Source organism: Gambusia affinis, linkage group LG20 (assembly GCF_019740435.1).
Source record: "Gambusia affinis linkage group LG20, SWU_Gaff_1.0, whole genome shotgun sequence".
Taxonomy (NCBI): Eukaryota; Metazoa; Chordata; class Actinopteri; order Cyprinodontiformes; family Poeciliidae; genus Gambusia; species Gambusia affinis.
Window position 1 is genome coordinate 20,742,153 of NC_057887.1, and position 14,714 is coordinate 20,756,866.

At 34.3% G+C, this 14,714-nt stretch overlaps 1 protein-coding gene across 1 annotated transcript; it reads left to right on the plus strand.

The window, feature by feature from the left end:
* The first annotated feature begins 1,076 nt into the window (after nt 1–1,076).
* On the plus strand, nt 1,077–12,391 carry pgap3 (post-GPI attachment to proteins phospholipase 3). The gene is made up of 8 exons (XM_044103298.1): nt 1,077–1,466; nt 2,473–2,570; nt 3,308–3,460; nt 4,302–4,364; nt 4,613–4,674; nt 5,523–5,659; nt 7,000–7,204; nt 8,959–12,391. Exons 1-8 carry the CDS (start codon nt 1,253–1,255, stop codon nt 9,020–9,022), a joined length of 996 nt encoding a protein of 331 aa, XP_043959233.1. The 5' UTR covers nt 1,077–1,252; the 3' UTR covers nt 9,023–12,391.
* Nucleotides 12,392–14,714: the final 2,323 nt, after the last annotated feature.

The window sequence follows — 14,714 nt, forward strand, 5'->3', positions numbered from 1 at the left end:
AATTCTGCAAAATACAGACTCAACAAACAGACCTTCGCCTAACACCCAGCTCACACTCTGATAACAAAAATAGAGCAGAGGAAGACCATTGTCGGGTAGCTGTTTCCTCAATTCTTAAAGTAACTTAAGACAGTAACCAGAAAATGACTCATGAAAAACCTGCTGCCCTTTTGGACCTCAGTCCATTTAATAAATATCAAACGGTCTAAACTGATGGCGAGCAGAGGACGGTACCCAAAGTAAGAGCAGCACGACTTCAACAATTTTTTACTCAAGTAAAAGTAAAAAGTGGCCATCCAAGAAATCACTCAAACACGAGTGAAAAAGTTACAGAGTAACTGATCAAAATTATGTAAGGAGACAGACCAAAATACAAAGTTACATGGAAATTTTGCCATTTTAAGGACGATAATGACAATAATTCATATACGTAAAAAATAAAATCAGACAAAATAAGTATTATTACTAATAACAATTATAATATAGCTATTGTTAATCCTAAAAATAGTTATTCATAAAATAATATAATTATTACTAATAACAATGACTAATGATCAGATTGCCCAAATTAGAAGTAATAATTATTTAACAATAATAATAATAACTGGCATCATTATTATTTTATAGTTATTAGAATTAATTGTACTACTACTACTACTACTACTACTACTACTACTACTACTACTACTACTACTACTAATAATAATAATAATAATAATAATAATAATAATAATAATAATAATAATAATAACCACTACTACTACAATGATATTGATGATGTAATAAATGTGAATAAATTTAGTAATAATAAATGTTCTGTTACAGAATGTGATTCCATGCTGTGACAAAAATCACTGCTTTAAAATAAAGCAGAAGTAACCCCATTTTATGGCGCAAACAATGACTTTATTTTAATAAGTAACTTAATAACATTTTCTTTTTTCCTCATTTTAGTTGTATATCGATTTAATCTACTGTTATCAATAAACTCAGTGGGTTGTCGTGAATAAATTAAGCAACTTTAATAAAGAGCTGCTTTTACTTTGAAGCTATAACCGGAAGTTGTGTTGCTGTAAAACCTGCTCTTATTCAGAAGACAGGAGGGAAACGCTGCACTGAATCCGTGCTGCTGTTTATCCGGTTCATCCCCTCCGAATCGGAATGAGCCAGTGTTGATGTCTGTCGCCGGGCCCGTTTAGCCGCCGTCACCCCGCCGTGCCTTCGTGATCCTGGCGGGCCCGAACCACCCGCCATGGCCTCGGCGTTCCCCCGCTGCACATCTGTCAGACTCCCCATGTCTGTCGCCGTCATCCTCTTGCTGATGTCGGTGACCGCTGTGCAGTCCTCCCAAGGGGACAAGGAGCCGGTGTACCGAGACTGCGTGAAGCTGTGTGTCCGGACGAACTGCACCGGAGCCCGGCTGCTGGGTTTCGAGTCCAGCCAGCCGCACTACATGGCGCTGACAGGTGAGCCGTTGCTGACAGATGATGGGGAAGCTAGCTTACCTTGTTAGCTTTCTAACAATCATCACCATTATAACTACGAGTTAACATTTTATAAACTAGTTCAAGTAGGTTTTTATTCATTCCTCACTTGTTTTGTTAGTTTAATCTTTTTAATTTTCCCTAAAGTCTTTCAGGTAATATCTAGCATGCTCGTACTACAAAACGTAGCAAACTTGTTTTTCTGGTACAAAAACACCACTGTTCAGCTATTGTGTTCCTTGACCGATTTTAAACAGGTTTCCACAGGATTTATCATCATTTTCTCCTTATTTGTTCTTAAAATTTGATATGATTATTATTTTTTTAATTGTGTGAGTTTGGTTAAATATTTTGGGAATCCTCATAAAAGATTCCTCAAATACTCCAAAGCCTCTCAAAATAAAAATAATTACAATAAAATTAACGGAGGTGGGCTGAGTACCCAAAAATTGTACTTAGGTAAAAGTAGCTCTACTTCATAATAAAATTACTCTAGCAAAAAAAGTACAGTGTCTTAAAAATACTCTTAAAAGAATTTTTTATTTTTTATTTTTCCAAAAAAGTTACTCAAGTAAATGTAATTTACTGTGACTTAAATGTGACTGGTTACAACCCAAATCTTATAACTAATAACTAAGAAAACAAAAGTAATGACGCCCAACTCTACCTTAGTTAAATTAGCAAAATGTAGGTTTATTTACGACATGAAAAATTAGGGCAAAGTTTGGAAAAAAAGTTGTAAGTATTAGTAAAAGTTGTAATCATATTGAGAAAAATACTAAAAAAGGTTAAATTAATAATTATTTAAAACATGTATTAAATGTATCTAGGGGGGCCCCACAATGAGATGCTTGTTATTGTGTTTAAACAAAGAAAATAATCTATAAAATTTTTAATTTAAAAAGGCTGCAGAATGTGCAATTTTTAAAAATCAAATTAATTGATTAATTGTCAGAATAATGCATTTGTTGTCTTCTCTGCGCCGCAGGTTGGACGTGTCGGGACGACTGTAGATACCAGTGCATGTGGACCACTGTTGGCCTTTACCAGGCTGAGGGATACAGAGTCCCACAGTTCCACGGAAAGGTTTGTCTTTACACTGCAAAAAGCTGTAAATATTAGAGTATTTTTGGTCTAGTTTCTTCTGTAAACATCTATGAAAACTTGAAATAACACAAAAATTACTTACAAATAACTTTTAAGCAAGATGTAGGAGCTTGTTTAGAGTCAGTAAAACAAGTTTTGGTTCCACAGGCAGATTATTTTACCCATAGGAAAACTTGAAATAACACAAAATTAATATTCAGGTAACTTTTCATCAAGACGGGGAGTTTGTTTTAAGGCAATAATTCACTGATACTGATTAAAAAAGAACTAGTTCCACTGGCAGATTATTTTACTACTACGACATTTTCCCTTGTTCTTCTATGTGAAACAATCTGCCAGTGGAACTAGTACTTGGTTGCTAGGTAACAGGATGGCCTTGGCAGGCGTTGCTAGGTAACGGCGAAATGCCAGTTGATTATGAAATGATTTTCCAGTGGAACTAGAACTTTTATCACCAATATTAAGGAACTATTCACTTAAAACAAGTTGCTATATCTTGATGAAAAGTTACCTTTACGTTAGTTTTGTCTTATTTCAAGTTTTCAAAGATATTTGCTCTTGAAAGCAGATCAAAAGTACTTGGTAATATTTGTATTTTTTTGTAGTGAACCGTCTTAGATCTGAAATTACTGAGGACTTTTAACCAAAAAATCCTTCTGGATCATCATTGATATTATAAAACATGGAGTCAGATTTAAGATTTTTTTTCCTTGCAGTGGCCGTTTGTTCGCATCTTGTGCTTCGAGGAACCTGCGTCTGCGCTGGCATCTCTGCTGAACGGCCTGGCCTGCCTGCTGATGATGCTGCGCTACCGGAGCACGGTGCCACGCCAGAGCCCCATGTACCACACCACCAACGCCTTCTCTCTGGTGAGAGCCAGGAAAACTGCAGATAGGGCTGGGCGGTAAAATGGTTTGATCTATTTATCACATTTACTTTTTGAAGCTTTAATTTCTGGAAAATATGGATTTTAGTAGAAGTAGAAGTTTATTGTCAAATGGAAAGAAAAAATATTTTTACACATAAAACTAAAATATTTTATAAATTAATCAAATTTTTGAAAAATCTTATTTTAATTTTTAAACCAATTGACTCCTCGTCACCATGGCGGCCATCTTGTTATACAACTATGTTTTACAGCTTCTATTACTTCATAATATTACAGGAATGCAGTCATAGTAATGTTGTAATAAAGTTTTGTAACAATAAAGTCAAAATCCTTAAAGCATAACCAGAATAAAGTGGTAATATTTGGTGAACGAAGTAATAATTTTATCAGAACCTCTACAGTAAATAAAATGAAGAATGTTGAACATTTTGTGAAGTTATTTTTGGTTTCTGTCTTACAGAAAAGAAAATTCTTCAGATCTGAGTAACTGAGTCTGTTTTGAAGGAAGAATCACAAACTGAGCTGCTCATGTTAGATCTTAATAACTAGAAGCTTTTTTCATTAAAACAACTTTCTTGTAGTTTTCTGGTAAAATTGCATCTTTACTCTGCTAATATCATGTCTATATTCTCATGACTAAATAAATATTCTCGCAGGCCAACAGAAGGGAATAAAAGAATAAATAGGGAATAAATAAAAGAGTCTTTTTGAAAGTTTTTCGAATTTATTATTTTAGAAAATAAATCAATAAAAAATATAGAGTGTATCTGGCATTAAAGAACAGATTAAATTTCTTCATTTTGTTTTGTTTTGTTGTTCAGGTGTCACTGAATGCTTGGTTCTGGTCTACAGTGTTTCACACCCGGGACACATTTCTCACTGAGGTAATGCTTGAAATCATACATTAAATCTTAAAACAAAGATATAAAACTTCCTTTGTTCAAGGATTTATCTGGAGCAATACATAAAAAATATTCTGTTTAACTGCTAAGCTAATCATTAATAGCCTAATATCTTCATTGGCACATTGTTCAGGTCTTTCCTGTTTGTTTTTCAGTAAAGTGCAGATCTTGATTTTAGTTTACCGCATCTGAAAATTAATGTTACTAATTAAAATCATCTTCTGTTTCAGAAAATGGACTATTTCTGTGCAACAGCAGTGATTCTTTACTCCATCTACCTGTGCTGCGTCAGGTGAGCCGATGGTTTAATTCTGCAGGAAGTCCTGGAAATTGCTTGAATTTCAATATTAAGTGTTTTCAAAGTTTGGAAAGTGCTCGATTTTGGTATAAAGTTTTTGGAATATTAAATATTAAAACTGTGCAGTTTTGTAATAAAGCGCAATCTAACATTTGGTTAAAGGTGTAAATTTGAAAAATTTTACATACAGTTGAAACAAGATGTCTTTGTACAACCAATTTAAAAAACAGCTAAATTTTATTTTCTTACTCCCTGAAGTTAAATTATGCTGAACCTCTCTTATTTTAGGTTAGTTAGAATTTATTTATATATGCTAAATATCAGAAATCTTGGCGAGAATTTTTTTAGAGATTTTATTCTTAACTTTCTCTGTATGTTAACACAATTTGTTCGGATTATTTCAGTGTAATTAGTTCTTATTATTTCTAATGGCTCAAAGGCTTACTTATCTATGTAATTGAAATAAAAGTTAGTTTTATGTGTTCAACAAATGAAATTGGAGTATTTTTTTGTTAAGTTTGCCTTTAATTCTTGGACCAGACATTTGGGTTTGAGAGACATTTCAAACCATAAAATGTAGTTTTTTTCTTTAGTTTACCCAGGAATGTAAAATCCAATTTATAACAAGACATTAATAACAACAGCAATAAATTATATTTTATATTTATTAGTTTTTTAAAATTATATTTAGCTCCAAAGTACCTTGAATTTTACTGTCATTAACCCAGCTTGAACTAGAATGAAAATATTGTAAATCATTTATTACAGTATATCTGCGGTTAATATGATCTCAGTGGTTTCTGTATATTTGCTCACATTGTAACGTTCTCCCTCCTGTCCAGGACTTTGGGTTTGAGGCGGCCCGGTGTGTCCAGCATGGTGGGGGCTCTGCTCATCCTGGCCTTCACCTCCCACGTCTCCTACCTGACGTTCGTCAGATTTGACTACGGATACAACATGGCCGCCAATGTGTCCATCGGTACAACACACACCCAATAAATCAGGTTTCCATTAAGAGTTTCATGAGGCGGTTCCGGTTCTGCTACTGTTGGTTGGATTTTTTTTTTCCACGTTGTTTGGTTTTATAAAGGATTTGTTGGGATTTTGTGTGATAGACCAAAACAAATTGGATTTAAGTTGGGAGGACAATTATGGTTTTAAAATTAATAAAAAGAAAATCTCTGATTTTTTTTTTCTTGCATACCAAATTTACAATGGTGTATCAGGGTTGTTATAGGTAGAAACAAAGGAGTTAATTTCTGCCAAAAGACATAAAAAATTTCTAGAAAGAACAAGGAAACTTTGGAACTTCAAAATCTTGGAAAAAAATCTGAATGTTTAAAATTAATTTCACAAATTTTGTGCAAAATCTTGGAAATTCAAAAGTTTTGACTTTTGGAAATTTTTGAAAAGTTGACAGTTTCCTACTTTTGAAGATTAATTTTCTGTATTTTTTTTCTTTCTGAGTTTAATCTCAAAATTTTCGATTATTTTATTATTTTCCGATTATTTCGACTTTTGTAGCTTTTGCTTTAACCCTTTGAAGTCGACGCCCGCCCTGTGGCGGGCATAACGCTATGCATTTAAAATACGTCTGAAAAAAAAAAAAGACGCCGTGCGAAGTGTGCATTTCATTTCTGTTGGACAGTAGAGACTTCAAACTTTGTAAAAGTAGTGGTTTTATATTGATTTTGTTTTATATTTACTTCCAAATAAGACCAGGAATATGATCGATCATTTTAGCCATAGCATAGTGCGCATTTTACGCATGGACTCGAAAAAATGGCTTTCGTGTTGCATTCGTTCACTTTTTGGTCGTAAAACAACTCCCGATTGCACTCAACGTGCGGGCGTCGACCTCAGAGGGTCTAACCCAGGCCTCCAGGGCCGTTCTCCCCCCCCCCCGATCTAAGAGCTGCAGGGCCAGGAGCCCCCCCAACCCCCTCCTACTAACATGACCTTTCCTGTTTTATCCCGTCTTTATTCCACATCATTGTTTTTTATTTTTTAGCAGTTATGAGGAACATTAAACTGCAGCTGTGCCAGCTACTCAACAGGTTGTTGCTAGGTAACCAAAGAATCAGTTGAGTTGCTAGGTAACCGAAGCCTAAGCTAGGTTGATTAGGCCAACCTAGCTCAGCTGGCCGGAGTTTTGATTATATTTCATATATTAAATATTGAATATTCTATCAGATGTATTATCTGTCGATATTGATTATGTGTCTATTGTGATAATACATTGTTATTTATTGTTTGATTGACTAACGGACGTAGCGCAGCAACATTTTGTATTTTTTTGTGGTTTTTCTGTCTCTGCAGGCATGGTGAACATGCTGTGGTGGTTCTGTTGGTGCTGGCAGAACCGGCGGACTCTCCCCTACTGGTGGAAGTGTGGCCTGGTGGTTCTGCTGCTTCATGGCCTGGCCCTGCTGGAGCTGCTGGACTTCCCGCCGCTGCTCTGGATCCTAGACGCCCACGCTGTGTGGCACCTCAGCACCATCCCAGTGCACTTCCTTTTCTACAGGTTGGTTTCTAGAGCTTCCTAGGAAAGTTTGGGCTCAATTTCTTTTAAAATTCTTGACCTTCTGACAGCATATTCTCTTTAAAAATGATAATATATGAACATATAACTCTAGAATTACTACTCCATCTTTACCTCAACCGTTTCAAAACAAGCAAAAAGCTCAAAATGACAACAAGTTACATTTACTTCAGTAAGTTTTGGGGGGGAAAAAATTACTTTTTACTTTTACTTGAGTAATTTTATTATGACGTATTGATGCCTGACGTATTGATAAGATTCCTGGAAACTCTGCCCACTTTGAGTAACTTCACTGAATGTGAAACAAATTTGTTTTAGAAAAATTCACCAGACACACAGTTTCTGTTGAAGTTTAATAATGAAAGAAGGTAATTTGGGAAAAAAATTTCTTTTGCCTAATTTTTAATTTTGTTATTTATATAGATTATTTTCATTTTGAACTTTAAAATACCAAAATTCTGGTCCATTGGATTATATCATTTTTAAATAATAAATGATTGATCTTTTGATCAGTTACTCAATACTTGAATAGACTTTTTACCAAATACGTTTTTACTTGTACTTAAGAACTATCTTTGGGTTTTCTACCCACTTCTACAGAGGTCTTCAATATGAGGGTCACGACCTCTAAGGAGGTCACACGTCAGATTTCTAATTAGACTTTTTTGTGTGGCTTTTTTTTTTTTACAGTTCAAAGCTATGTCTTTAAATGTACTGTAACGTTAATCTGACATGAAAATAAAATCAGGCATAAAATAATGTATTTTAGGTTCACAACTGATAGTAGCGTAGATTCGGTTTTATTGGGGACCACAGTTGAAACATTTGTTGCATTTTCAGCTTCTTCACTTTCACACTACTCTGTCACATGTCGAGTCCTCTTCTTTCAGTGGCCACTTCCACACTGAAGACTACTGTTGTCGTGTAAACGACTTGGTAGAACTTGTGTATAGTGTGTTTAGTTTGGTAAATGATCTGATCAAGTTAAACAATAGCTGCACTTCCATTGACCATATAATTAAGCAAAGTGGAATTATGAAAATGGAGGACATTTTTGTCAATGATTTATCGCGTGAACAAACTTAGTCACATGTGATTTTAATTACAGTTTTGTGTCTTTTCAACATTAGTGGAAAATTGACAAAGTTTTGTTCAAGTTTGTAATGGAAACGTAGGTACAGATAAACGCTTGCATCTGATTGGTTAACCTCACCAACAAGTTAATTTAGTGTTTATTTACCTTCTGTATCATTAAAGAACAGAATTTAATAAATTCATGAATCTTTCAAAGATTACTTAAAATTAATAATACTAATTATGTCATTAATTTAAGTTTTAATTTACAAAATAACAATTTTGTTACTCCTGTAACAGTTTTCACTTTTTCAGGAACGTCACTTGAATGTGGGCGGGGCTAAAACACAAGTCAAGGTGATTGGTCAGAAGTTTTGCGGGTTAACCAATCAGAAGTCACTTGGGTAGTAGTGTATAACCAATGAAATATAATCAATAAAAATGTCCACATATATATTGAAGTTAAGTAATGTTTTATTAATTGAATTTATTATTTTAATTAAATTAGCGCACATTTATTTGACAACTTGTTTGTTAAATTTTGTCACTTTTGTGACTCCATAACTTGGAACCAACAATATTTGAATGTCAAGATTTATATGAATATTAGTTGAAATCAAAATTTGAATCATTACCTGATTTTGGATTTGTTTTTCTCCCAGTTTCCTGATAGATGACAGCCTCTATTTACTGAACACAGAGAAGTTGGGGGTTAAAGTTGAGTAGGAGGAGCGGAGCGCCTCTTCATCGCTCGCAGAAGCCGCTCCGCCTCCCAGATGACGCTCACCACACCTCTGACTCGCATCAAAGTACACTTTGTTTACATGTTCTTTATTTAACATCCATATTTGTTTTACTTTGCCTTGCACTGTCATGTGTGCTACAGTCTTATCACAACTGCACATTTTGAGACGCGTTCAAGTGGGGAAGTACTTGAAAAGAGACAGAAAGAAATGCCTGAAACGAATGAATGAAATAAATCCCTTCACCTCTGAGAGAGAAATCTGCAGCAGCGGCGACCAAAAATGGCGGCAGGTTGGTTTTGCCAGCGCAGAGCCTGAAACGGGCCGCTGGACTCAGAGCGGTTCCCTCATATGGAGCCGCTGACTGTTCTGTTCTGGAAAGGCGGGGAAGCCGATCCAGCTGACAGCTTGTTTTTTCTCACTGTCACACCTTTACTTTTGTGCCTCTCTTGTTTCCATAGCTGCTTTTGTTTGCTCTTGTTTCTGTTTTTATCATCTGCCTTGTTTGATTTTGGCCAGTTTTTCGCTCAGTTTTGCCTTTATTTTGATCTTTTTATTATTTGTTTCTGTGGGATATATTGTCATTCACCTGGACTGCCTTTTAGAGTGAGAAAAGATTGATGTGGGAGAACAAAAAGCAAGGAAAGTTGCTGTGAACCAAATTCTGTGGTTTAGATGGTGTGAGTGAAATTCAGTGCTCCAATGTTTATTTTCTGATGTATTATTTCATGTTTTTCTTTTGATTTATTGCTTCCTACAAAAACACAAAATCTTACCAAGCATTTCTAGTGCAAATATCTAGAAATAATACAAAACTAGTTTATAAATAACTTTTCAGCAATGTGTAGGAGCTTGTTTTGAGTAAATAAGTCCCTAATATTGTTAAAAACAAACACTAGTTCCACTGTCAGATTTTTTCACTAATAAGATATTTTTTCTTGATATAAGTGAAATAATTTACCAATGGAACTAATATTTTTTCATTAATATTGAGTGATTTCGGACTCAAAACAAGCTCCTAAATCATGCTTTAAAGCCAATTATGAGTTAGTTTGTTTTATGTCAGTGTGACAAACACCAGATACCAGAGCAGGGGTGTCCAAAGTGTGGCCCGGGGACCGTTTCTGGCCCTTGGGTTGATTTTCTGTGGCACAAATTTGGCCATCCAACACTTTTTGTAATTTTTTTTAGGCTATTTTCCAGGGAAAGTTTATATCTTCTTTAACAGAAAATGTTAGGTACAACACAGATGTTTTTTTTTTTGACTTGCCCTTTTTTAATTGTTATTTTGTAATTGGTTGTGCCACAAACATCCTGTGTGTTTTCCTCTAAAAAAGACTATAGCACAGCCATCCATTACATTTAGCTAAATACAACTAAGGTTGTACGAGAAAATATTTATTTTTGTTGCTGGGAATAAAATAAAAACATTTTATGGCTTTATAAAATGGAAAATAATGAGTCCAAAAAGTTAAATGACTGTAAACAATACGGCCAATGGAATACATTACATCAGGTAAAATAGAAAAAAAATCACAATAATCTTTTTGCATATTTAATTGGGGCGTGGAAAAGGGAAAATTTGGCTTCTGGATATTTCCAAAGTAATATTCCACTGTAATAGACCAAAAACACTTGGTAACATTTTGTTTTTGCAGTGAATATTTCCTTCCTGCATTCATGTTTGCCTCACACTTCTCCTCCATCAGCATGCTCTTTGCAGATGTTCTTTATTTTATTTTATTTTCCATTTGAAATGAAAAATGAACTCACTCCCTCCCACATGTGCACTTTATCAGCCGAGCGTCCATTTAAACGCCTTTACGCCTTTTAGTCAGAACACAGACGGTGAGGAGTGCAGGTGTGTTTACATGCTGCCTTTTCTGGACATTTTGTTGTTTTAAAAGCCGAACGCCTGTCTGTGTGTAAGAGAGCGATCTACTGAACTTTGGGAGCCAAAGAAAAACTCAGAGGAGCAGCTGATTAAAAACGGCTTCGAAGGTTAAAAAGAAAACATTAGATCCTCTGAGTGGCTGGAAGTGCCTCAACACAATAAATAAATATGTGATAACTTAAATATAAAACTGAATCCAATGCATTGGATTCATAAATAAACATCTTTAGAATTAAATTAATTATTATGAATATTAAGAATCTTATTTTTTTGTCTGTTTTTAATCAATATTATTTTGTTTTTGTTGATCAGTGAATCATTAAATCAATGAAGCCGCATTTCTATTGACAGTAAAATTGTGTAATTTGATATTTCAAAAACTTGTTTTTTGATAGGTTTTGGTGATGAGGTGATTATTAAAAATGTTTTTGTTTTTTTTGACTATTGGAATTGGTTTATTTTACAAAACTGCAATGAAAACACTTTTTTTTTCATCAAATGATCAACAGCCGAATGTTTCCACTGGCACAAACCACGAAGAAGAAAACAGGAAGTAGCTGGAGGTTGACGGTGCGGTTTAAATTTCTTATTTAATGAAATTGTGAAAATGTTTTTTTTCAACATTAGCTGAATATTGCCAAAGTTTTTCTCACATTTGTAACGGAAACGCAGCTACAGAAGAACTCTCAACATCTGATTGGTTAACCTAAACAAATTAATTTAGTGTTTATTTACCTTCTTTATCTTTAAGGGACATAATTTAAGAAATCCTTAATCATCTTAAAGATTACCTATAATTAGTAATACTATTTTATAATTATTTAATTGCTTATTTTAAAGTTTTCTGCTTCGGTACATCAAGAATGTCTCTTGACTGTGGGCGGGGCTAAAATAAGTTGAGCTGATTGGTCAAAGGTTTTGTAGGTCAACCAATCAGAGGTCAGTTGGATAGTGACGCATAACTTATGAAATATAATCAATAAAAAAGTCCACATTTCTCCAGAAGTTAATGAATTCATGACATTTTAATTAATATTTAAAATAAATTATCACATATTTATTTAACGGTTAAGTTACTGACAAAATTGTCACTTTTGTGGCTCCATAACTTGGAACCAACAATATTTGAATGTTGAAATTAAAGAAATTTATATAAATATTTGTTCAAATCAAACTTGACTAAAAATATGTAGATGTATTTGTGAAATTATAAGTAAGTAGCACCAAAAAATCCGTTTTTATAAGGTGAAAACCTCGAAAGCGGCTCTGAGGTAATTTCCATAAATCATCTGTCTTCCTCAGTAGTAAACACGTCTCTCTGCCGCCCCCTGCCTGCTGCCCTGTGCAACATCACCTCCCCCACTGAGCGCACGTTCAACAACCTCATATCAGATATTTGACCAAAAAACTACAAAAATATGGATGTGGTTTAAATAAAAAGTGTTTGTTGATAAGAAACAGAGTTGTGTTTTTATTCTGTAAATAATTAGGAACTGTTGATTATTGATTAACGGAGAGATTCTGGCCGAACTTTACAAAGACTAGCTTGGATACATTAACATGTAAACAGATAGCTTCTTTAGCACTTGTTAGTGTCAGCAACAACTTTTTCTAAGCCAAAGGACATAAAATTAACACAAAATAACTCTTAAAATGTCTCACTTTGTGCAAGAAGAATCTGAATAATATGCAAATGTCCATTTTTTAATTTAATTGCCAGAATAATTTCAGTGATATTTGAATGCATTCACACCTGTAGTATTAACTAACTTGAAACCTATAAATGTTATTTAATGCTGACATTTCTGTGGAAATTTTTAAAGTTTAGTCTGTGATTCTTCCTGTTATCAACTCAGAAGTTTGGTTGTTCATTTAACATATAAAATGTAATCTATAACGTTTTAAGGATTTGTAATTAGGACAAGCTCCTGTATCTCGCTGAAAAGTTACATGTAAGTTAGTTTGGTCTTAATTCAAGTGAACTAAGATAATTTCACTAGAAACAAGGCAAAAATACTTGGTAACATTTTGTGTTTTTGCAGTGCAAAGATGATCATAATGCTGACTTTATGTAAAAAAGTAACAGCTGTTTTCCTCCACTCTTCCTGGCAGAATTGGTTTTGTATTCAAGCAACAGCAACCTGATCACTGCAAATAATACAAATCTTACTGAGTATTTTTGGTCTCATTTCTGTTGAAAATATCTTAGAACGACAAAAATCAGACAAAACTAACGTACATGTAACTTGTTAGCAAAATATAGTAGTTTGTTTTAAGAAAATAACTTAATATTGATGAAAATGTATTAGTTCGCGGAACACTTGCTTGACACTTTGCTGTTACCTAGCAACACCTGCCAAGTTGAGCCCGTCGCCTAGCAACCGAATTCTAGTCCCACTGGCAAATGACTTAACTTATAACAAAGCATTTTTTTTAAGTGGACCTAGAATGTTTTTCTCAATATTAATGAGATATTTGCATAAAACAAGCTGCTATAACTTGCTAAAATGTTAGTTTTGTCTTATTCTCAGTGTACTGAGATATTTTCACTGGAAATTAGAGCATGAATACTTGGTAAATTTTGTATTTTTTGCAGTGATCACGTTGCTAATGCTTGAAAATGAAACCAGTTCTGACAAGAAGAGTGGTGGGAAAAACAGATTTAGCATTCAGTTACGTTTTCACATAGCACCAGCTGTTTTTCTGTAAGAAATTTAATCATTTATTATCATCTTTGTGCAGCAAAAACACATTTTACCAAGTATTTTGGTCTTATTTCTGGTAAAATACCATAGTCCACGTAAAATTAGACAGAACTAAATTACAAGTAACTTGTTTTATGTAAATAATTCTTTAATATTGGTGAAAAAAATACTAATTCTATCTTTTTATTTGTGTTATTTTTTGCCTTTCTTTGTTGGTTTTTAATGAGAAATTATAAAGTATGAAAAAAATTGGGAAAAATATCTTGATAGAAATGAAATAATCTGAAACTAGCATGAAAATATTGACTTTAAACAACCTGCTTTGTCTTATTTAAACAGTACTAAGACACAAATGATTGGTAATATTTGCATTTTTTGCAGTGTAAAGCTCAAGTCATTAATTTCCCTGCTTGAAAGACGATCTAAAGTCATAATTCAGCCACATTTTCTGCAGAATAACTGCAGCCTGAGCGGCATCTCATCCTGTGAAGGCAGCAGGATTGTTTTCCTGTGCGGTGGCGAGAGGGGAGCTTTTTGTTCTGCAGGAGGCCGGACTCTGACCCGGCCGGCGGTGGGAGGGGGGATCGGACCGCCTGCGATGAATGGAGTTGATTCTTCCTCCTCCGACTCCTGACCTCCTGCCACGACTGCAGAGCATGAGAAAGCTGATGGAAATGCGAAGACGCTCCAAGACGACGGCAGGTTGTGTAAACCGAGCGCCACAGGAGAACAATTGAAGCTAATATGATAAAACCTCACGCAGTTTTGAATGATGAAACTGTAACTTTACAGAAACACTTTACAGTGTTTCCTAAATGAATCCCACGCACTGCAAAAACACAAAGTGTTGCCAAGTGTTTTTGATCTTTCTAGTACGAATATCTTAGTTCACATGAAATATGACAAAACTAAATTAAAAACAACTTTTCAGCAAAGAAAGGGAGCTTGTTTTAAATAACTTAATATTGCTGAAAAAAATACTTGTTAAACTGGCAGATTATTTCACTTAAACGTTAGTCCCACATTATAATTTAAGTAACTGAACTAGAACGTTTTCATCAATACTAAGGAAAGAT